Source organism: Trachurus trachurus (assembly GCF_905171665.1).
Source record: "Trachurus trachurus genome assembly, chromosome: 15".
NCBI lineage: Eukaryota > Metazoa > Chordata > Actinopteri > Carangiformes > Carangidae > Trachurus > Trachurus trachurus.
The window spans coordinates 11,099,270-11,123,822 of record NC_139906.1 but is presented as its reverse complement, the minus strand read 5'-3'; the positions used below and the strand labels follow the sequence as shown (position 1 = coordinate 11,123,822).

At 42.5% G+C, this 24,553-nt stretch overlaps 2 protein-coding genes across 3 annotated transcripts in view; one reads left to right on the top strand and one right to left on the bottom strand.

Moving 5' to 3' along the window:
• akt3a (v-akt murine thymoma viral oncogene homolog 3a) overlaps positions 1-17,823 on the top strand; it is a 59,973-nt gene extending 42,150 nt beyond the window's left edge. The window contains exons 5-13 of the mRNA XM_083988530.1: positions 825-956; positions 1,161-1,226; positions 2,278-2,346; positions 4,513-4,635; positions 5,506-5,634; positions 11,726-11,940; positions 12,630-12,717; positions 13,190-13,292; positions 15,065-17,823. Coding sequence (XP_083844656.1) covers positions 825-956; positions 1,161-1,226; positions 2,278-2,346; positions 4,513-4,635; positions 5,506-5,634; positions 11,726-11,940; positions 12,630-12,717; positions 13,190-13,292; positions 15,065-15,150 — 1,011 coding nt within the window. The 3' untranslated portion in view covers positions 15,151-17,823. The remainder of the gene's footprint in view (positions 1-824; positions 957-1,160; positions 1,227-2,277; positions 2,347-4,512; positions 4,636-5,505; positions 5,635-11,725; positions 11,941-12,629; positions 12,718-13,189; positions 13,293-15,064) is intronic.
• A 2,558-nt stretch (positions 17,824-20,381) lies between these two features.
• Positions 20,382-24,553, bottom strand: part of sdccag8 (SHH signaling and ciliogenesis regulator sdccag8) — a 51,683-nt gene continuing 47,511 nt past the window's right edge. For both annotated transcript variants that reach the window (XM_083987687.1, XM_083987688.1), the window contains 2 exons: positions 20,927-21,053; positions 20,382-20,637 (listed from right to left, as the gene is read on the bottom strand). In XM_083987687.1, the coding sequence (XP_083843813.1) occupies positions 20,599-20,637; positions 20,927-21,053 (166 nt within the window). In that variant the 3' untranslated portion in view covers positions 20,382-20,598. The remainder of the gene's footprint in view (positions 20,638-20,926; positions 21,054-24,553) is intronic.

Here is a 24,553-nt window from a genome sequence, read left to right as displayed (position 1 = left end):
GCAGAAGCAAACATGTACAGAGACAGACATACAAACACATTCATACTCTGAAAATGCAGAAATGATTCCAGCTGTACTGTTACTGCTGCTTATTGTCACGTGTCAGTGTGTTATTGCCTTTGACTGCTTGCAATTTAAAAAAAAATTGTCCTCTCACTCACATGTTTGTGTCAACTAATGACACGGCCCCTGTAACAACAAGGGTGTAAATTGGTTTTTCCAAATTATAGCCATCCAGCAAGTAAAAGCAGTCATGCAAAATAACTTTTGTAAATGTGGCTGGTATCAAAGCAAAGGCTACAAGTGGGGGAAAATGTATTCGACATATTGTAAAGTTGACGAAACAGTCTGAAGTACAGGCAGCGCCCCCCGCAGGCTTCACGGTTCATTACACACCACAATGTAAAGGTTTTATCAGGTGTAACTTTGTAGTTTGTTGACGTCAGAAATGATGGTGGCTCAGAAGATTGCCAGGTTTGAGCTCTGCTGCTAAAATTATTTTTTAGTCCCGACCACAATTTGCACCATTTATCAAAATCTATCAAGCACAGAAGGTTGGCATCAAATGTCTGGTCAGATGAGTAATCACATAATCACTTCATCACATAGTTCCTCTTGTATTTTATTCAGGCAAAGTTCTTGGCTGCATGTTTTTTTTTATAGAAAATATTGAATTTTTGACAAGTTTGATTTCTTTTTGTAAGAAAATGACACACAACCCTGCGCTTCTAATGGAACATCAAAACTCCCTAACATATCAACTATTCACCTTGAGACATAGATGAATTGGTGATGATTGTTTTTCTGTATTTTCCTCTCTCTAGACAATGAGTGACTTCGACTACTTGAAGCTGCTGGGGAAGGGAACCTTTGGTAAAGTAATTCTTGTCCGAGAAAAGGCCAGCGGGAAATATTATGCCATGAAAATTCTTAAAAAAGAAGTCATCATAGCCAAGGTCAGTCTTGCACAGGAAGCTGTCCATCTATTTAGTATACGTATAAGTTTGTAGCACTCAAGGCTTCTTTTCTGGCTATTTGAAGTTATGAGTAACAGTTTCAGACTTCGCTATCTGTTGTTTTTAACACTCAGAGTGCTCCTCGGCTGCCTTCTTATTTACCTGTCTGATTGAAGATGCTTTCTCCTCATTGTGTCTGCACAGGATGAAGTGGCTCACACACTCACAGAGAGCAGAGTACTGAAAAACACCAGACACCCCTTTCTCACTGTAAGTACATCAAACACCCCAAAACAACTGGTGTAATTCAGACATATGTGCATATTTAAATGCACGGACATCTTTTTTTAAGAGCGTGTGAAACATGCGCCCACACACACACACACACACATACTGATCTCATACGTACCTGTGTCTCTGGTGGCTAATTACGAGTTAGACGGCAAATTGTTGTACATTAACGACCGCATCTGTTAGCTTTACAATGCATCTTTGATGTACACATGCACACGCTAGCCACTGCTCATTTTTGCCACACTCCTCGGAAACACACACACACCCTGTCGTGAGAGCAATTACAGTTCACATCTGAGTTTACCCCTGTCACACCTGCAGCCACAAAGAGACTCAGACCAACTGTTCTTTTGTCTAGCAGCTTTCTCCCTTGAAAGAAAACACACGTACACACACATACACGCACATATACACACACAGCTACTTCACACATTTGGATATTTGCTTTGAATAAGCAAATACAGACATAAACTGTTTGAAGCCATGAATGATCACGTTTTGTTGCTCCTGCTGTTTTAGCTAGAATGGGACCAGACTTCTCGCTGGGTACGAAATCGTTCTCTCCGTCACTTCGCTGTTCACTCTATAGGGAGTCAGTGCATGTAGAAGACGAGTACATAATGTGTTACTCTGCAAAATCTGAAAAAAACGAACAATATTTGATACTATTCAAGTGTGCAACTGGTTATGTCTGTGCTGCTAGAGAAATAAATGAGAATCTATTGTGTCAGTAAATGCATCATGGTAGTTGGTGCAGCACTTTTTCCATTGCTTGTTTGATCATTTGAGCTCATTATATACTGTAGGATTTAATACATTTCATAAATAACGGGCAATTCAGCGAATAAAGCAGATGCAGCACTGATATCAGCGATGGGTGAAAATTGCCCGTTACATGGTGTTATGTTCGTGACACACAAAAGAATCAGATCAGTTATGTAAATTGTGAATAGTGTTAAATACCATTTATGTGTTTGTATGAGTGCACTCATCGTATGTTTTTTTATGTGTGTGGCTCTCATTGCAGTCATTGAAGTATTCATTCCAGACTAAAGACCGCCTCTGTTTCGTCATGGAGTATGTGAATGGAGGAGAGGTGAGAGACGCACACACATACACACACACATGTAACACACACAATCTTTATGCTCTATGTGGTTACGCTTCTTTGTGCTTAAAACAGCCAGTCAAACCACTGCTCCACCACACTAACTGACAGAGGCACTCCACCTATTCTCCCCTAAGCTCAAAACTGTCTTGAAACTCAGATGGCAGAGAACCGGCAATGGCTACATACAGTATTCACAGTGTTTAAGAAGATATATGTTTAGTATATATGCATTTCTTAGCTGTTTCCTCTTAATTTTGAGTAGAATGAGTAAATATTTATCTTAAATAATGATTTTATATCAGGGTTACTGCGAGTGTATCACGCTACGGTGCTGCAGATGCCAGTGTTAAACCAAACTAAAACAGACTGTACTCAAAGTGTAAATGAGTCATTTTGAATATTATTTCAAAGATGTTCAAAAACATTTGTCGGGGGTTTTGTTTATAATTTTCTCACAGAAGATAGAATACGCAATTTTTTTTTTTTACATTTAGCCATACATTGTAATTGGAGTACGCAGCACAGGAATGTTTAGACGTGCAAACACTCAGGAAGTGAGTGAAGTTTCACTGTTCGATTGCTTTCTAACACAGTTAATTTGCCAACCAACTGGCCTCTCGCTTGCCTCCTCGTCTCTCCTGCTTGTGTCTATTTATGAACACACCTATGGGGCAGATACAGCCAGAATGACAGTCGGAGACGAAATGAGTTTGGATTCCCCCACTTTTCCATTTCTCAGATATTTAATCGGGCCGTTTTTGCAATCTTGGTTCATTCCCTCAGTGTAACTGTCACCTGCTCCCCTCCCAGTTATTTAGGCAGTTCAGCCAGCGCCAGGCCTGAGCAAACACACACACACTCACACACACAGAAAACACCAGCAAACACACACACACACACTTAGACAAACACACACTGCAAATTTTTACCTCAACGGACGAATTGTGACCACACATACCACACAAACATGGACACACACAACCCATTACAAACCTGCCACAGTCACAGCTGCCAGTACACTGATGAAGGCCCACCTGTCGTGTTGCCCCCCTCTCACTGCATCTCTCTCAACACACACACACACATAGACACACACTACACATAGACACCTTTTCAAGCAAGGTGGTCTGTGAGCATCACTCCAGCGGCCATATGCAAACCTCCCTGAACAATTAATGGGGAGATGTGTGCCCCTTGGCCTCGTGGGTAATTTGTACGACTTGACTGGTGCGGCACAGCAGGCTGGTGTCATTTTGGTGCCACATGTGTCGCAGTGTGACAGTTACAGATACTTGACAACTGACGGCTGGGGAGGGAGGGAGAAGGAGAGAGAGAGAGAGATTTGAAGGGAATATGAGGTGAGGCACAAAAGCAAGAGAGGAGGAGGAGGAGGAGGAGAGACGGGAGGTCGAGGCACCTGGGAAAAAAAACAAAAAACGAGTTGTGGTCTCTTTAAAGTTAAAAAAAAAAGAAAGAAAAAAAGACCCACTTGCCAAAAACAGAGGGATGGATATGAGAATGGAGTAAATGAAGACGGAGGCTCAAGGGGCAAGGCCAGTTAGGCCACTAATGAGTGATGCACTGGAGGCAGTTGGGACGGGAGGTGGGGAAGGGGTTGTTGGCGGCGGTGCCAGCGGCGGTCGGCCTGTCTTTAACTAGACTGGTGTATTGATTAAACCCTTGATTTGGCCCCCGTCACCAAACTCCACGCCAGCGCCGTGCCAACCTAGCCCAGAGGGTAACATGGAAGAGGTATGCGACTGTGTGTGTGACTGTGTGTGTGTGTGTGTGTGTTTGTGGTGAGGGTGGAGGGTAGTGGTGGGGGTGAGGGGGGGGCTACTAGATGAGGCGCCAGCTGCCGAGTGCCTCCACCCGCCCTCCTCCGAGACACCTCCCTCCCTCCCCCCACCCAGCCCCTCTCCACACGCAAACCTCACACGCACACTCCCGCTCACCCTCCCCTCCACTATCTATCATCTCAATATGGTGCGGGCAGCCAGTTTGTGTTGTGCTAATTTCCTCCAATAAATCAGTAATTATTGCTGTGCCGTCCCTGCTGTCTCTCCCCCCTCTCTCTCTCTCTCTCTCTCTCTCTCTGCCTCCCTCTCTCTCTCTCTCACCCCTCTCTCTTCCTCCCTCCTTCTCCCGCAGCTGTTTTTCCATTTGTCCAGAGAGCGGGTGTTCTCGGAGGAGCGCACGCGCTTCTATGGCGCCGAGATTGTCTCAGCTCTCGACTACCTGCATTCAGCCAAGATTGTGTACCGGGACCTCAAGGTAAACAGAGACAGAGGAGGGAGGCTGGTTGCGGGGCATGGATGAGAGTGATCAGATATTTGAGGGAAAACTTTTTTTTAAGCCCCCTCCCAACTCCCAATGTTTCCACAGTTTTTTTTTCTTTTCTTTTCTTTTTTTTTTTTATCCAGGAGGAAACGAGTGGCTCAGGATGTTGGGTAATTAAAGAGAGGGAGAGGGAAGAGCTCACACAGACATGAAGCAGTAAAGAAGTGCAGGAGGCAGAGGCAGTGAGGGAGGGAGGGAGGGAGGAAAAAAGGAGGGAGGCAGGGTAGGGGGTGCTGATGCCACAGAGGTAGAGAGGTAGATGGCTCTGTCTGAGCGTCTGCCTGGCAGCCTTGGCCCCAGCCCTGCTCACAGCAGCCAAGAAAACAGAAAGGAGAAAAAGCTGACAGAGAGCGAGAAAAACACTTCAGCCATTAAAATTAAAAGGTTGAGTGGCTCCACTACACGCCTGAAGTTTAGTTTCCTCCTCTGCGTCGAGTTTGTGTGTCTCAGTGTGTGTGTGTGTGTGTGTATTGCCACGATGTGGGGTAATACAGTATGGTTTTCCTTACCTGGCTGCAGCAGCGCTCCTCTTCAGAGCAGTAAAACCTTGACTCCACCGAACACAAAAAAGTATCCGTCAGTTAACGAAGCAGTTAAACATGAGCATTGATTCCCAGTCATGAATGAAGAGAGTGAATTATTTTTCAAAAGCTTTGACAAAAGCTCTTGAGATTAATTCAAGCCAGTTCCCCAATAAATGCATTGTCAGGATTGCAGTTTTCTCTGTTGTTTCCAATGCTGTTGGATATTCTGAGGGGAAAAGTTGCATTGTGGGAATTGCTGTTTATTTTGTTTCTGTTCCAGTTGGAAAACCTGATGCTGGATAAAGATGGCCATATTAAGATCACTGATTTTGGCCTGTGCAAGGAGGGCATCACAGATGCTGCTACCATGAAGACCTTCTGTGGCACTCCAGAGTACCTTGCACCTGAGGTAACACTCGATTTTCTGTTTTTCTTTTTTGTGTGGCTTTCTTTTGATCTCATTTTTATGTTATCTTCTGTTCTCCCAGCCGCGCATACCTTGAACCTCTCCATCACCATTATTTCCCTGTTCTTTATCTGCATGAAAATGTTTCTTTCATGCCTTTAAATTAATTCACGATCAGTGTTTTTAAAGATCTCTGTTTTTCTGCTTCTTCAGTCTCTTCTTCGCTTCTTCCTTTGAACCTACCACCATTTTATCCATGTATACATTATGTTGTCCCATTATCCAGTAAATAATGAGTGCAAAAGGAGCGCAACCTCTCATTCTGGGGTCCTTGACATGGCGACCCTAAAGGTCTGAAGTACATGTTAGATTTTAACATCTACTTATAATATAATAGAAAAATGAATAAATAAAATAGTAAATGGAAGGCGTAAGCTGTTAATGTCAGTAACTTTATTGTTCCTTCTTATTTAACATTACTTCAAATCAAAGGAAGTACTGTAAACTTCTCTGGCACATATTTTGTGGAGTATAGTAGTTCAATTAATGCAACAAAATGACAGAACAAAATCAATTTAAAATTTTAATTCTGTTCTACTTGCATTTCATCATCTTTGATGTGTTTAAACACTTATGAACAGTACATACGGTATATTTTAGTTATTTTGTGAGCATGGGACTGGCTGAGGCTTTGTAGTACATGAAAGCATCTGTGGCATCCACAGGCAGTCTTTCCATGGGACAGCGTTTCTGCAACGCTCACGGTTCCACCAGGACGGCCACTGTGAACTGTGGGACTCATGTTGCCCACTGCACAGCACCTGTTTCTCTAACAACAGCCCCAGCTGATCAGTTTAGCTACCGGGATCATTACTGATCTTTGATAAATGGGCTCTAATTTCACAGAGTACACACAAACACACCACGCTTGAATTATGAAGAGTGATGATGCAGGTCCTCTCACAGCCACATACCCATAATACCTTGTGTTTTGTAACGATGTTTGAAAGCCGCTTTATCTACGTACATTTTCATTTGCAGATTTCACAGGCGAACCGTTTCCATAATATCAGGGTGAACTGTAAATACGCAGCTTATGCGTGTGAACGAGGGCACTGGATGAATTGGGAAAGGGCAGCGCACAGACACACAAAAACAACCATACACACACACTACATTCTTGTAATAATTTTTTTGCAGCCATCCTCTGTCCAGCCATCAGCGCTGCTTCATTCGAAGGCCAGCAGATCAACTGGCGGGAGCGTTGCAGGACTGTGGGTGGTGGAGACAAAGTGATGGAGATGTGGAGATGAAAGCAGGAGGGGAGAGGCATAGTGTATATCCCACTTGAAAAAGTATGGAGGACAATTTGGCGCAGCATTTTGTGCTTTTTTTTTTTTTTTTTTAGAGTCCCTTCCTTTGCGTGCCAAAAGCTGATTGGAGGCTGTTGGTTATTTTTCACAGGATGTGCGTCTGTGTGCGTTTATGTGTGTGTTTGTGTGTGTGCGCGTGCATGTGTGCTGTGTGTGTGTGATTGCAGTAGAAAGTGCGGGCTAAAGCGAGGCAGATGGCGGCAGATGGGCGAGGTTGGAGGAAGGTGCTCGGAAAAAACCTGGAAATCTACACCGCCGCCACTCGCCCGCCCGCTCGCTCTGCTCGCCCGCCCGCGTGTAAAAATAACACAGTTTGCTCGGAGCCAAGTTACAGAGATGCAAAGTAGCCGGGATTAAAAAGAGAAAGGGGGAGGTGGGGGTTGAAGACAGAGGAAGATGAGAAGGGAAAGAAAATATTTCAGGGTTACAGGAGTGAAATTCAGACAGTTCCTGTGTTTGCCGTCAGTGAAAAGGGCAGATGAGAAGTGTATAAAAAGGGTTTGTGTCTGCTGTGCGCCTGAAGGGAGTCATGCACATACTTCAGCAACAGAGCACTGAAATGTGAATAATTCTTCAGCCAAACTTTTAAAGCATTAGATTGAAGTGTTGTTGTTTGTTTCAAGGATAGTCAAGAATAGAAAAAAAGAGATTATTGTGAGATTATTGAACAATAAGCTGTATAAGGTCCTTGTAAAGGGATGGAACAGGATCAGAGAAAACACATGGGGAGTGTTTTTTCTCTGTTTTCTCATATTTTTTTGTCTTTGACACGTTTGCTTGTGGCTATGTTTTTTGTTTAAAGTGTTGAAGGGGATGGATTTGGGCTTCTTTCCATTTATTTGTATGTGTTTGTTTTTGTTTTATTTGTATGTTTTATATGTTGGGTGTTGTGTTTTTTTTTCTTCTGTTATAATATAAATGTATCATAAATTTGCACCTAAAGATAGTCTACAAGAATCAATATCCAAATGACCAGAGATAGAAGATATGTGTTTGACACCAACAATATGTGGGTGTGTGGCGAGGTGTGTGTGTGTGTCTGTATGTGTGTGTGTGTGTGTTTGTGTTCCCCGCTGGGTATCTGGGCTGGTACAGCCACAGGCTGTGTGTGCCCATCGTCCCATCTAGTGCTGTCCAGGCTGCCAAAACCCTTGTCCCATGAACAGCTTCTAGCTGCCACATGGCTGTCCCAACAGGGACCAGGAGAGGACAAGACCTTCTCCCTCATGGCTGCTTTTAACCAGTCCTCCTCTCCTCTCCTCTCCTCTCCTCTCCTCTCCTCTCCTCTCCTCTCCTGTCCTCTCCTCTCCTCTCCTCTCCTCTCCTCTCCTCTCCTCACCCCCTTCTCTCCTTTCCTGCTGTTTTATCATTTGTTACCTTTTCTCTCTTGTCCTATTTATTTGTCCTGTATTTTTCTTAAATATACACACATAACCACACATAGTGATCACACACACACGGACACACACACTCCCATGCCTCCATGCCTTGGGCTGTGGGGCAACATTCTGGCTCTGTGTGGATTAATCTGCTCCCTGCCTGCAACCGAGCTGCCACCACTTTCTTTGGTCCCAGGACACACAGGACACACAGAAACACACACACACACACACACACACACACACACACACACACACACACACACACACACACACACACACACACACACACACACATACACACAAACACACATACACACATACAGTACATATACATGCCCAACTGGACAGATTTCATTTGTATACATTTCTATACTTTTTTTTTTGTACAAAGACTCAAAACACAGTGCATTCAGCCCTGTAGATCAGCATCGAAAAACAGCCTTGTGAGCAACTCTGAATTTCATGAAGTGCACATTGACTGTCTGTGTGTGTGTGTGTGCATGTGTGAGTGTGTGTGTCTGTGAGTGTGTGTGTGTGTGTGTGTGTCCTCGAGCTGCAGGGACTGAAACCACACCAAACATCTCCTAGTTTGCCTCACTCTCAAAACTTTATGAATTTGATGAGGACGGATAAATATTCCATCTGCTGTGCGTGTGTGTGTGCGTATGTCTGTGTGTGTGTGTGTGTGTTGTGTGTATGTGTGTGTCTGACAGTCTCCCAGCAGTCTAAGCCAGTGTTATCCCTCCAGCCGTACCAATCAATAGTATATCTGGAGCTGGCGGCGCACTTCGTTCCCCCAGTTCTTCTCTGCAGCTGCCAACAGGGTGACCAGCTTAATGCACACGCACACACTCACACACAAACACACATAGAGACACACAGAGATATTCACACATAAAACAACACACATAACTCTCTCTTATTCACTTCCATGCACATGTTGACTTGCAAAAACCCGAAGCAACCCTGCATCATTAGCAGTTTAGTGTCGAGTGCATGAGCTCAGTCAGTTAATGACTGTCTGAGGCTTTGAGCTGCTGTGTAAAGCTACAGGCAGCTGTTTGGTGTTTTCTCTCACCTGCTCTCGCACAATGAAATTTAGCATGATTTACAACAAAACTTCATCTTGACACTAATTAGGAGAAATGTTAGAAGAATAAGACTCTTCTACTCACCTTAATATCCCTCCATTGTGCTGTGGTGATGGTTAATTACAGTAATTATCTCTCTCTGAGTGTTACTGCTCTTTGAAATGCAGGATTCAATCACTATCAAGATAATATTGAATACATATCAGTGATAGTGATGATGTGCATCTTCACTGGCCTCACGATTCAATTCGATTCAGTTCAATTTGATTATATGATGCATCACTATGTTGCCACTTGCCACACATGGCTTTTCATTAATTAACCTAAACAGTCCGATAAATATGATTCCTTTTTATTTACATAAAATAAAACAGAAAACTTAATTTAAATGCACTTCCACAATACAGCAGCTTCCTTGGAGTCTGAACACACAAGGAAAAAGGAAAGGCCTATAGTGTACTTTTATTATTTATTATTATTTAAAGGTTTAATAATCAGGGACAATGCACATTAATAAAACATCTGCTGTCCCTGGACTGATGTTAAGTACTGTAGTCACCCTAAAAGAGAATAAAATGATGATTAAAAGGTGCATTTGTTAATTTTTCAAAAACAAGATGTGAATCTTGGCATCGTGCTTTAAAATAGAATAAATCACTGTCTCTGTGAACAACATTATCAAACTTGAATGAATTATTTGAATTTTAAAATCGATTATGTAACATAAATGCATCGATTCAGAATCGTCCCATTATGAATCTCAATGCATCTTTGAAACGATTATTGTCAACACCACCTAATCAGTGACTGACCCCCTGTGTGAGAGTTTCTTTCTGTTTTTAAAAATCCAAAGCTCAAAGGTCGCAGGTGTGTGTCAGTCTGAATCATCACAGCACAATTACTCAGATACAAAGTTATATTTCAGGATGATTAATATTTAGGTGATTCGTGTTTTACTTTGTCCGTCAGTTTGCAGTTCGTACAAACAAATCTCTAGTCAATCCAAGCCATTAGTGTTTCTATGACATCTGGACTACAGTATAACGTATCTGCCGCCATCTTGTTATCGCTAATGACAGGTATTAGTTCAGTCTGCAGTACGCTGTATAGTTTACTTACACAAAAACATGTTTTTGTCTAAGTATGTTTGTGCATGTTTGCATTCACGTGTTAGTGTCTTTTGGCGTGCGCTCACGTCCACTGTGCCTGGTCCATTATTAACAGTGAGTGAGATGTTATTATTATTGGCGAGATGTGCAACATATGCTGTTCTGGCTGCTCTCCAGCCCTGCCTGTCTGTCCGTCATTCACACACACACACACACACACATGCAGCACAAGCATGCACGAATACATGTACACTCATCATGTTAATAAGCTTATTATGTTAATAAGCAGCAGCACCTGAAATGCCTCAGCTTCTGTGGCTTCCTCTCTGTTCCTCCTCTTCCTCACTCCTCCTCCAGAGGTGAACGACGGGCACGTGAGAGGATGAAAGAGAGCGAGAGAGTGAGAGAAGGCATGATTAGAGGACGAAAAAAAAAGCAGGATAAGGCCGGATTGGGAGGACAGCGCGAGAAGAGCAGTCAGGGAATTGGAGTTGTAAGGCAGCCCAGACACGAGACTTTGATACGGGACTGATTTCCTTCACAGGAACTCTTTCCACTCACACACATAGCGGCTCTCAGTACAGTACCTGTGTTAGCCAGCTTGGAGGGTGGACCGGCCCTGACCCGTGTTGCGAGCTGTTCCTGCCTTTTCCATCCAGGGACGTTCCTGTCTGTCCCTGCCAGGAGAGCGTCGGTGTGCCAGGGAGAGCTGGCAGGGACCAGAGGGGCATCTGGTGGGCCACGCCAACACACCGACTCCCTTATTGTAACAGGGGCCTCTGAAGACCTGCTGTCCCATGATGTTTGCCTCTGTATATGTGTCTCTGTATTAAAAGGAGGGGTGGGGGGTGGAGGGGGCATCTACACCTCAGCCCTTGTTATTTGTGCAGCTGCTTCTGTTCATTACAGACAACTTTTATTGTGTTTTTAGTTGATCCCCACAGCTAAATGGCATATTGACTCTCCACTGCTTCCTTTCCTTCCTCATCTGTCTCTTAACTGAATACCTTGGGCGCCGTCGTGCATCGTCCAATAAAAGAAGAATAAAAGCAGATGTCCAATAAAAGAAATGGTCCCATTTAAATAAGCTGAATTTGTGTTATTATTATTATCTCTATATAACTCTCTCCTGTCCTCAGGTGCTGGAGGACAACGACTACGGCCGGGCGGTGGACTGGTGGGGTTTGGGTGTGGTGACGTACGAGATGATGTGCGGCCGACTGCCGTTCTACAACCAGGACCACGAGAAGCTGTTTGAGCTCATCCTCATGGAGGACATCAAGTTCCCGCGCACTCTGTCGGCCGACGCCAAGTCGCTGCTGTCCGGCCTGCTCATCAAAGACCCCAACAAACGGTGTGTGTGTGTGTCCTTGGTTAATGTACTGTGTTTGTAAAGGTCTCTTGAAATCTAGAGATATCTAATGACAAATATGAATGAGAATAATTATTTTTCCCACGTAAGGAGGTCAATGCTCTTGTGTTTTTGCAGCTACAATACCAAAACAGTCTTTATGTGTTTACACAGGCTCTAGAGGAAAAGATCACATTACCCTCCCTCTATTCACTAGATATTATTTTTCAATTGATTTGAAATTTCATTATTAACTTTCAAAGCCTTGTATGATTTACATTAACACCAGACTTCATCAAGGGCTTTTTAACCCCTTATGATCCTTCTCAGATCAACAGGCAATCTGAGCCCCCAGTGGAACAGTTTCACCGCTTTTTAAAGATGTTTTATTTACAAAATCGTTTATTTCTGCCTGAATAAAACATTTTCATTCAACTGTAGGTGCTTCATTAATAAAGATTATTATTATTATAGGTATTATTACATGGTGGGTTTCTAAAGGTGTGTTTCATTCACCTGAGGTCTTCATTCTTGTGATCCTCTCATTGGATAATTTTCCCTGCATACATTTTAACACCAACAACAACAATAAGCAAGAACAACTTCTGCCAGAGAACGTAATAAACGTCTCTTTGTCTCTTCTTTCATCAGTTTGATCATTTTCTCTTCCTCCACCCCTCCTCTTCCTCCAGGCTCGGCGGAGGACCAGACGACGCTAAAGAAATAATGAGACACAGCTACTTCTCCGGTGTCGACTGGCAGGATGTCTACGACAAAAAGGTACGGAGCAACACGATGGTGAGGCCATATGTCGTTGTTTGTCTATAGAGGGTCAGGGTTAAACTGATGTAACACATGTCACACGATTAATGCACATGATGTGCTGCATGAGAGCAGGAGACAGGAAGCCGTATAAAGCTCAGGACATTATGGAGAGGTGTGACCTCGTATCCCTGAGCTCTCTCTCTCTCTCAGCCTGTGTGTTTGCTCCTATAACACCACTGAGTGTGAATCAGGAAACACCTATAGCACGTTAGACAGTTGCTGAGCTTCCTCCCTTCACTTCTTCTTACTCTGTCATCTCTTTTCCTCTCTTATATTGTTTCATCTCTTTGCTCTCCTCTCCTCCGTGGAGTTTGGTGTCCTTCAAGCAGCTGCTCTCTCGTCTGAAACAGCGTTCAGCCACTGGTGTTATTGTCCTCTAATCTCTCCGCTCTCTGTCTCTGTCCTCCTCCTCACCTCTCCGTCCCAGCTGGTCCCTCCCTTCAAGCCTCAGGTGACGTCAGAGACAGACACCAGATACTTTGACGAGGAGTTCACAGCCCAGACCATCACCATCACTCCACCAGAGAAGTGTGAGTCTCTCTTCTGTGTCTTTTCTTTCTCGCACATGTACACACAGACATATGCCACTTAATCAAAACTTCTCACAAAAATCTCACTTTTTTTTCCTGTTTTACATAAGCTGCAAATATTCTTCTGTGAAGAGAGAAAATATGGAAATAGACAGTAACAGAAAAAGTGAACTCTCTGGTGTGGACGGTGTGTTTATCAAGTGTTTGGGAGTTTAATATTGATATTAAATGTTAACCCTCCAGGGTCTACTGTATGACCACGTCAGCGTGATCAAAACACTTTTCAAAGCACCGTAACAAAAAAAATAGGTCACCTGGAGCGCTGCCGTCAACTTCACTGGAAAGTGCTGATTTGAAACTCTCCCAGTTTTTTGTTTGACGGTGATAGACCATGTAAAATCAAAGATATGATACTGTTAATTAGATATTACAAAAATATTTATAGATGGACAGGCGTCTGATTTTTTTCTTTTTTTCGATATATTTGTTATTTTTTTGTCGTTTTGAATCAGCCGATACTACTCTATGTGATGTTTGTGCATTTTGGGGCCTAATATGTTAATAAAGTGGGTTAAAGTGAAAAAATACTCATATAGGAGAAGTTATGCTGAGAAAAAACATGGGTATGGTGAATATTTATCTATGTGGTAGGTAAAATCAAAAGTATTCAAAAACAGCCAAAACAGGCTCAGACCTCCAAGGGTTAAAACAGCAAATAAGAGATGTATTGTTTATGTCTGAGTTGATAGTGAAGAGTACAGTAGATTTTCACTGATAGAGTTGAAATGTTACTCAAACCGTAGCAGTTTTTAAACAATTAATCACCACTCTTCTTCAGGTGAGACATTTCCACTCAAATTAACCGGGGGGAACAAACACTCAAAAAAGTGCTGTTGTGTGTTTATCTGAGTGTCTCTGTAATAGTCCCGCAGGCCACATGCAGCTCTTCACAGCCTCTTTCCAGATAAAGATACTGGTTTCAAAATGATCGCCACTGAATAATGCATGAACCGATGTGTTTCTCTGCGCTAATGTGAGGTTCCACTTGTTTTGTAGGTCGCACATCAGTTAGTTAGCGGGAGCTTGGCACGTAAAAAAACACACACACCCGTTAATTGAACTGCGTTGTGTTCAAACCTACAGCGCAGTTACAACAGCTTTGGTTTGTTGAACGATATTTGAAGACCTTAAGTCAACATCTTGATTTTACGTTCTCATATTTTCTGGTGCCGGTCCCAAACTATGGAACGACCTCCCACTGTCCATTTTTAAAACTCGTCTTAAAACCCATTTTTATTCCTGGGCTTTCAACCCAGCATGAGACTCTGCTTTATTTTTAGTGTTTTATTGTTTTATTGTTTTAACACTTCATAAAAAGTGCACACTATTAAGCATTAATAAATACTGAATTATTCATTTATAACACATGAATAGTCATTAGTATGTAGTTTATAAATACACTTAGTGCTTATCAATGATGAGTAAAACACTTTTAACTGTGTTTATAAACTACATACTAATGAGTATTCATGTGTTATAAATGATGAATTCAGTATTTCATACTTAACTAATGCTTAATAGTGTGTACTCATTATAAAGTGTTACCCACTGTTATTGTTTTATTGTTTTATGTCTTATGTTCTATTCTTATTTATGTAAAGCACTTTGTTCCAACTGTTTAAAGTGCTTTATAAATAAAGTTGAGTTGAGTTATATTCTTATATCAGGTCATTGATTACCTCTAAATTCACTTTTTTTCTCCCTTGTCTTAGTTGACGAGGACGGGATGGACTGCCTGGACAACGAGAGACGACCGCACTTCCCACAGTTCTCCTACTCGGCCAGCGGGCGGGAATGAATGGTCCGTCGTCACGGTGACTCCATCACAGCTGGTCTCTGAGGTCATCATTGTGGGACAAAAAAAAAAAGAAAAGACCCACAGCTCTGGACCGACCAAGATCAACAGTGACTTGAAGGATTTTGCCCTTCTCCTCCTCCTCCTCTCTTTTTCACCTCTCCACTTCCCTTCCACCTTCTCCTCATATTTATTTATTTTTGTGAATCCCCCTTTTTACAAACAACTCCAAGGCAAAATTACCCTCGAATCCTGCACTGAACCCCCCTACCCCCCTTCCCCAAATAGGCGATCCGAGCTGTGATGTGATCAGTTAATATGTAACGTCCCTTTAATGACGGGGCATCACCGGTGGCCTGCTGTGCTTTGACATGTGTCGGTCCTGCCAAACTCTTTAAAAAAGGAAAAAAAAACAAAAAAAAAAACACTCCCGATCGAGTTTAGACAACAGCTGCTGCATTTTTACGCAGACGTTTCTGTGGTTTTCTTATCCGTAACAAGGGGAGATACAGCGTTTCAAGTCACTCCAACCCAAACTGCCGATAAACCGGTTGTATCTCAGGCTTTTGCAAAACAGATACTCAGACTCGGCGAGACGCTCGGGTCTGATTTCAAACCCTCACATAATTCTGGGATCGACTGAGGCTGCCTGACGTTGAGGGAAACCGTTTTGTCATCAGTGAGCAGAATCCTACACCTCATGTTGTCGAGCAGGATTTGACTCAGGTTTTGCTCAGTGCAATTTATTATTATTGTTGCTGCTATTTCAACTACTACCACAACAACTACTACAGGTACTATTATCACTCCTACAACTACTATACTACTTAACCCCGGTGCTACACTACTTAGCTTAATGCTGCAGGTCATTACACAGGCGCCAGCAACACATCAACCACCTCTATTAACGTCTATGCTTGTACAGCTGCAGAACAGGTGTTGCTACTAGTCCTAATGTAAAGCTACTACACAGCTCTGTAGAGTTAAGATGATGATAGGATGTCATGTTTGTGCGACTGCGTGCGTGTGTGTGAGCGTGAGCGAGGTACGTCTATGGGTTTGTGTTGTAAGGTCGCATCTCAAAGCACAGCAGCTCAGGAGGATGACGCTCCCCCCCCAAAAAAAAAAAAACCTGAAGCTTTACCACATTACCCACAATGCAGTAGTGCAAGGTGGTCGATAAATCCATCGCCACAGAGGTGAAAATGAGAGGAAAACAGTTGGTTTGAATGTTTACCCCCATCCCTTAAAAAAAAAGAAACATTTTTTTTATTTATTTGTCAACTTGCAAGTCCCTCTTTGAGTTTCAGTCTCCTCTGTCAAAAAAGGGAAAACAAAACGTAAACGGTACGCGTGCGACGACGATGGAAAAAGCTTTACTGTGACATATTGTTATCATGGCTTTGGGAAACCACACGGCTGTACCTCTCTGTGTTTGTGCAGGAAAGGGAAACTGAAAAGAGAAGTTTCAGGTCCGGGGGGATCTGAGATGAGAAGAGAAAAGAGAAATAAAGAAAGAGAGAGTACACAGGTGAAAAGCTCCAAGAATGATACGATATGAAATATTTATAATGTGATAATTTATGAAGTATTGATGAGCGAGGTAACAGCTAATCTCCTGTTTCCTGTGAGTTTCTTATGAAGGATTTAAAAAGAAAAAAAAAACATATTGACCTGTGAGGAGGTATGCATCAACAGTTATGGGTTTACACCAATCACAGCAATGGCGATAATATATATATATGTTCTATTTATTGTTCTACTCATCGGTTTTATATTTAACTTTTTCTATTGTTATTACATTATTCTAGAAAAAAAAACTTGTTATTTCTTAGGGCTGAGAGGAAAAAGGCACCTCAAGAAACAAAAATGGCTGAAGAATGTAGGAGGGAAAGCAGATAGCCTTCCTGCTCCATCGTTTATTTTAATGATGTTTTTTTTTTTTTTTTTTTCTGTGTGTGTGTGTGCGTGTGTGTGTTGTTTTGTGACCAAAATGTGACGGGACACATTAAAGTCAGATGATAGTTTACTGTGAGCTTTAAGGACATTTTATCCAGATCATTCCACAGGTGTTTTATGACAAAGGCCTGATTGGTTATTGATACAAACCCCCCACCATGTTTAATCTTATTACCGCAGGTGTGTGATGGTGAAGTTGGAGCCAGAGTTCAGAGAGAAAGAAAGAAAGAAAGAAAGACGACGAGGAAGTTGAGCAGAAAGAAACACAAAGTGCAGCACAGATGAATGTAAAGCAGTGAGGATCATGGGAACAGGCCGAAGCGTAAGTGTTAACTGTAAGTGTGTGTCGAGGAGGAAGTCTGATGAGAGGAAGAGGAAGATGAGTGTTTTAGGTACGAGAAGCGACTTTGTCGAGGTCCGTCTGTGTTTTTCCTGTTGGTCAGACTCCTCTGTCTTTAACGTGTCCTGTCATTTCTCAGGTCTGGACTTTTGTTTGCGGTTGTTTTGTCGTCACGTCTTCCAGTCTGACCAACAAAGTTGTTGTCGTCGTTTTTTTTTTTTTTTTGTCTGTTTGTTCCTTCTTTTAAATCTGGGCCGGGTAAGCCTTATTATGGTTTAAGCTCAGAAGAAAAAGAAGAAGAATAAGTCAAAAACATTGACATGCAGCACTCCAGAATCAAAACAACAGAACAAAAAAAAGAAAAAAGAAAAAGAAAATCAGGAAATATATTTTTAAAAATTTGAAAACTCAACAGCATCATGTGGAAGACGACGTCCCGGTCAATATCTGGATGACATGGATTAAAACGAGAGCACCAGTGGCTGCTCTCTTATTAGGCTTAGAAAATTGTATTCCAATATATTTATTTGAATGTTTTTATTATTATTATTATCGTTCATGGATAACTTGAATTTCTTTTCTATTTAATTTATTTGATGTCATTTTGTTTTTGAGTTTAGCAGTTAGGGGGGTGTAGTCGTGTTTCACTCTGCAGTCTAAAAGTCTCCAGAGACTTCTAAATAAATGCCTCCTTTTTTCTTTTTCTTTACAGATAATCTCTTATACCTGTTTTTCCGCTGCTCTAAAAAAGTCCATATGCTTTACTCTTGCACATCCATTAAATTGCTATTAGCTAGCAAAGGCGCTTTATGGCACAGAGTATAAAAGGATGGCGCTGGCCTGCATGCTGTAGTCCTCCTCTGTCTGCACTACGAGTCCTGAGTCAAAGTGGCACCCAAAAACTCTTATGAAAAATACTTCTCTGTGATCGATTGAGCCTGTCTGGCAGCAGCCGAATAGTTCAAAATCAGTAACAAATCCCACCCAGCTGGCACGCTCCGCAGGCTCAAGCAAACACTCCCAAGTATTTGGAAGGATTTCAGCTTTGATTTGACCCAGGTCTGCGAGCGACTGAGGAGTTCTAGCTGTATGTGCACGCTTAACGCCAAAATCATTAGACACCAGAGTTCATAAAATACCGCTTTGTAGCTTTGGCCACAGCACTTTTCACATCCATCACTTTTTATATGATTCAGAGAAATCTGACTCTGCTCTGCTTTAAAGGAAGATTTTTAGCTTTTTTTTTTTTCTTTCTCTTTTTGATTTAAAGTATAAGAAAATGAGGATTTTTTAAAGCACATCTCCCCTCCTCATACAACTGATAGCTTTGATGCTGCTCTAATGTCTTAGAGTTGGTAAAAACCTGGCTGATTGTGTGTTCCCACATGCCAGAGACGAGTCAAGTGTCGTCCCCTCCCTGCAGAGTGGGAATATTCAGGTGTGGTCAGTGTTTAAACTGTAAAAAAAAGAAGAAATCCACTGACGCCACTGACTCACTCGTCTCTCGCAGTTCAAAAAGTTTTCCCCTCTTCTCTTTCCGCTCCTTCAAACCTGCTTCAGATTTAAGTTCATTTTAGTGGCAGCAACAGTGACCGAGGCCGAGATCATAAAGATATAAAAACTTTTCCTCCAGCGACTCTTCAGAAGAGAAGCTGGAGTTTAGTAATCCTCTTCATCATCAATGTGGTTTTTTTCCCTTTCAAAGACTACTGTACGAGCCAGTTGCGGGCACGTGTTTGAGTTGTGGTCACCAAACAGAGCTTCTTTAGACTGGATGCAGAAAAATTCAGTTTGAGCCTCCTCACAGCTTTTACTGGTGCCCTCGACTGGTGGGACTCCACATCCATATCTGACGCTGCACCGACAGCGTTCACTCTTAAAGCTGCTGCTGTTTGTACTGTACATCTATCACACAACAGATCTGACTCCAAGAGTATTTGAATAATATGTAAAAATCCTTTCAAAGACCTCAGCTGCTCTGTATTGATCTCGCCCCGTTGATAATGAACCAACGGCATCGGCCAAAAATCACAAACTGCGCTCCGCCTGGTGTTTAATGCAGATAATAAGTCAACAGCTCAAGTGTTTGGAAGGATTTCTGAAAGTATTTGACCTCATGTCTGCGACAGAATCCCTCCCCTCTCTTCTCTCTCTGGTACTAGTCTGCTATCATCATGGTTATTAACATGAACAAGCATGAGATGCATTTATTTATAAACAGCAAACATACAAATATTACAAAGTGTAAAAAGTTTTAATTTCATGTCCATGTCCATCTAACTGTAGCTTTACAGTCGTGAGAGACGTTTTTTTGCGGACAGCTTCCAGCTGTTCGCAGAGCGGGCCACGTTTCCCCCCGAAAGCACTGTAATACTGAAGTCAGCTCTGCTCCGCGTCGACGAGGCAGCGGAGCAGAGATGATGTTGACTCTGAGACAGTGTCGGGAAACTCAGCAGATCCAGAAAGATTCAGAGAAAAGCAGATCAAACAGCCTTTTTCTGTCCCTCATGCTGTCAGGATGCAGTGCTGCTGGCCGGTCAGGCCGCCAGGATGTGAAAACAACAGATTACCATCAACATGAAGCTGTTTTTTACACTGTACATCCTTAGTATTTTTACACATAAAATGTATATGATAGGGATGCACATTATTTTCCTTCTTACAGACAGCTTCAATAAAGCACTATGTCAATCTGCAGCGACGGCGTCGACTTTTTGTTTCCTCTGTCACCTCGTAGACTTCCAGCTCAATTAAAATTTAAAAACATTTTTTAAAAAACACAATAAAAACCCTCAGTTTTTCCATTAAAAAGGTTTTTGTTAAAATAACAATAAGGCCATTCTGAAGGATGATGATAGCACCAGTCTATTTATTACATTTCATTAAAAAAACTATTACAAATTTAATGCTTAATACATGGTCTGACCACTCAGTACCTCACAGTAACAGTCAAAAGATCTGAAAAATAAGATTTTTCAGCTCTGATACAAAAAAGAAGAAGAAATGTAACATTTAAATAATATTTGTGACAATAACGCACAAAGAAAGAGTTCTTCATGTTGTTCTGGTCTCTGCACATCACTGGTCACATGAATCACAGTCAGTGTCGTGTTTTAACATCTACAACCGTCTCCGCAGTGGAGACGACACGCTCACGTGGACACGGTGTCCACTCGCCTGGTGTTGGGAAACTAGAGAAAGACACAAACACAAACACCACATGAGTAAATCTGGTATCCATCTGAATAACGGCGTAATAACGACGTAACGTCACGGTAACGAATCAGGACTTGATCTAAGGCGACAGGATCATTAGTCATGAAGGGACGAACGTCTTAACTGACAATTATGAAGTAATCCCGCGGTGAAACGACAACATCGCAAATTCATTTGGTAACAGCACAGTGAGTCACAAACACACACCGTCTCCGAGCGTGTTTGTGTGTGTCTCTGTGTGTGTGTGTGTGTGTGTGTGTGTACCTCTATGCGTAGGTTCTGCATCTCCTCCGTGAGTGTGTTTCTCTCCTGCATCAGCTGGTTCTGTTTGGCCAGCAGCTCACACACCTGCTGGGCGCTGCTCTGACAGTGACGGTCCAACTGCTGCAGCCTGCAACACACACACACACACACACACACAGAGAAAGACACACACACACACAATATTGACTTATTCTGTGTGAGGAGAACGAACCCTCCTGGCTGACAAAAACCCAAATGTTGTAAATATTGAAAGAGCGGCTGGATCCACAAAGAGCTTTTAATATCACTGGACTTTGTGTTGATCAAATAATCAACACTGTCGACACGAGTGCGACAGCAGTGTGTGTTTTATAATGTTGAGTCGTACAGACGTGCAGGAGCTGAGAGACACACTTGTGATCTGACAAACACACACTTCATCAGTATCGTATGAACTGATCAGATATCGTCCAGTTGTGAGTGAGACAATCACAAGACGCACACATCGTCCAAACAATTAAAATTAGGTGCTGGACCTCAAAGAAGAGTGAATAAAAAAATAGAAAAATAGAGTCCGCACACTGAAGTATGCTCCCTAATGTTTAATGTGAATGCCACCACAAAGCCTGCACAGAACAATTAAAGCAGAAGTCAGCGATCCGGTCGTTTTGGCTAACTTCTTGTCAGCCGATGGAGTTAGCAGTCCCCGCCCTCGTCCCCACGTCACCACATTCACGCGCATCCCTTGGCTGCTCACACAGAGAGGACCGCCCCTTTATGCCGTTCTCTCTCCTCATTGGATAAAGGTTGTAGGATACAAGGAAAGTTTTCTCCTCGGCTTACAGCAGAGCAGAGTGACTGACAGACCCGTGTTTCAGACCAAACACTCTATAGAAGTGATTGCTGTCGGAAGATATAACCGTTTAAGACTTATATCAACACAAATATTCCACTTACTTCTGCTTTAAATCAATTCAAGGGATCATCTGACAGGTCATGTGATGATGACATAGGTGTCAATATCAAAAACTGGTGAAAAAATGTAATGTGTACTTTATGTGGACCTACTGTGCTGCTCTCTTGGCCAGGATCCCCTTGCAAAAGAGATTCTGAATCTCAATGGGATTATTCCTGGTTATCATCCTTAAATGTCTTGTTTTTGTCCACAAATCAAAGAGAGACTCAGTTTATTGTCATAACGGAACAAAGAAATATTCACATTTAAGAAGCTGAAATCAGAGAATTTTGACTTTTTTTCTCTTAAAAAACGACTTAAACCGATTACTCGATTATCAAAATAGTTGACGATTAATTTAAAGGGACAACGAGGAGTTTTGGAAAAGCGAAGCGTTTTCTCACTACATTTATGAGCCTCCGCTCGCACCGTGAAATTCTTTGACCGGCGCAAGACAGACTCATGTTTTCATTCATCAAGAATTAAAGTCAGAGGTTCGAAGACGATCACATACCGTCGTAGTTCCGAGTCCGACCATAAACGGCGATTCGGCGGCGTTATTCTCATGACTCGCCACAAAACCGAAAGTAAAGAAACGCTGGTTGGCTCGACCAGCATTTCCGCCACCACTAATAATAACAAAATAACGATAGAGACAAAACGATATACAGTATTTATCGAAAATGGGCCCATTAACAAGTGTGGGTAGCGTAGATTCATCCACATTAACGTGAAACTTTTTTATAACCAAATAGAAACTCCTCGTTGTCCCTTTAACAATTGATTATTGTTCGATTAATTGTTGTGGGTCTACACTCATCTGCTCTGATGTGTTCCCCGAAAACAACAGGCTATACTACTGCTTCATGAGTATCAATAGATCTATTGATCAATATTAGACAACACTGTCCTGTAGTCAAACAGTCTGGTGGTGAGAAAGTTGTGCGTTTGTGTGTGTGTCATTACTGGGACGTCCCAATTAGTGTGTCCCCTCTGACGGAGCCGCCGCTCCAGCAGCAACAATCGGCTCTTTCACTGCTGCACTGGGATCAGACTGTGTGTGTGTGTGTGTGTGTGTGTGCGTGTGTGTGTGTGTGTGTGTGTGTGTGTGTGTGTGTGTGTGTGTGTGTGTGTGTGTGTGTGAGTGGAGGTGGTGTGTGTTTTCCAGCTGGGGTTTGGGGGTGAGAGTGTATGAATAGTGTGTGTATTGAGTGTGTGGTTGGGGGCAAAGCGGGGGTGGAGGGGGGGCTGTTAAGATATTTCCCACCAGCAGCTCATTATTTCATTCATTCATTCATCCATTCAGTCACACACACACACACACACACACACACACACACACACACACACACACACACACACACACACACACACACACACACACACACACACACACACACACACACACACACACACACACACACACACACACACCCACCCCTGATAATTAGGCAGTGGAAACTCAGCACTGGAAAACCCCCCAACTAGTCGTTCATATTTACCTTTCTCTGTCTCTCTCTCATTGCACGCACACACACACACACACACACACACTGACTCTAAGGATGACACACACACACACACACACAAATCTGTCTATCCCTTAAACTTCAGTGATGCACACATCTTCATACACACACGCACACTTCTACAACAAAACACAAAGCAAACACACATCTGGAGCCGACAGTCATCATCGTCATCTCTTACACACTTACACAGTTTTGTGTGTGTGTAGCTTCATAACATAAACAAATAATGAAATGTTTATTTATTTGTTTATCTGGAGGTGAAACTACTAGAAAGCAACAAACAGCACAAACACACTCGGAGAGACGGCTGCAACACACACACACACTTGAAAAACACACACACACACAAACATTTCCTATTGACTCCTATTGATCCAGTTGGCTAAGTTGTTTGTAATGGGAAGTACAGTAACTAGTATAACTTAAAGCAGAAGTGAGTGATATATTTGTGTTAATATAAGTCTTAAATAGTTATATCTTCCGACAGCAATCACTTACATAGAGTGTTTGGACCGAAACTTGGGTCTCTCAGTCCCTCTGCTCTGCTCTGAGCCGAGGAGAAAACATTTATCGTATCCTACAGTTTTTATCCAATGAGGAGAGAGAACGGCATGCAGGGCTGTGTGTGCAGCCAAGGAACGCCGTGAATGTGGCGACGTAGCGACGAGGACTGTTATGGTGCGTTCAAGGAAACTCGTATTTTTCCGACCGTGAAGTCGTACCAGTTCGATCTGGTACGAGTTCACCGGTCGGAAGTTACGAGTGGCCGTTATAGTGACTTTCACCGGTAAAACAGGTCGGAAAAACACGAGTGGGTTGCCTGGAACGCTACAAAGTCGTAAGTTGTGACTTGAAGCTGTAATTTATGATTTCAAAAGCCTGCCTGGAACGCAGCATTAGCGAAAACGACCGGATCACTCACTTCTGCTTTAATTAATGTTGACAGATGTTTTCCATCCACTCTGATGATGAAACAGGAAGCAGCTTTGACAAAAACCAAACAAAAAATCTGAGTTTAATCATCTTTTAACTTTTTGTCTGTCGCTGTTTCAACAGGTTCAGAAGGCGACAGGACGATGATGATGATGAGGAGGAGGAGGATGATGATGATGATGATGATGATGATGATGATGATGATGATGATGATGAGGAGGAGGAGGA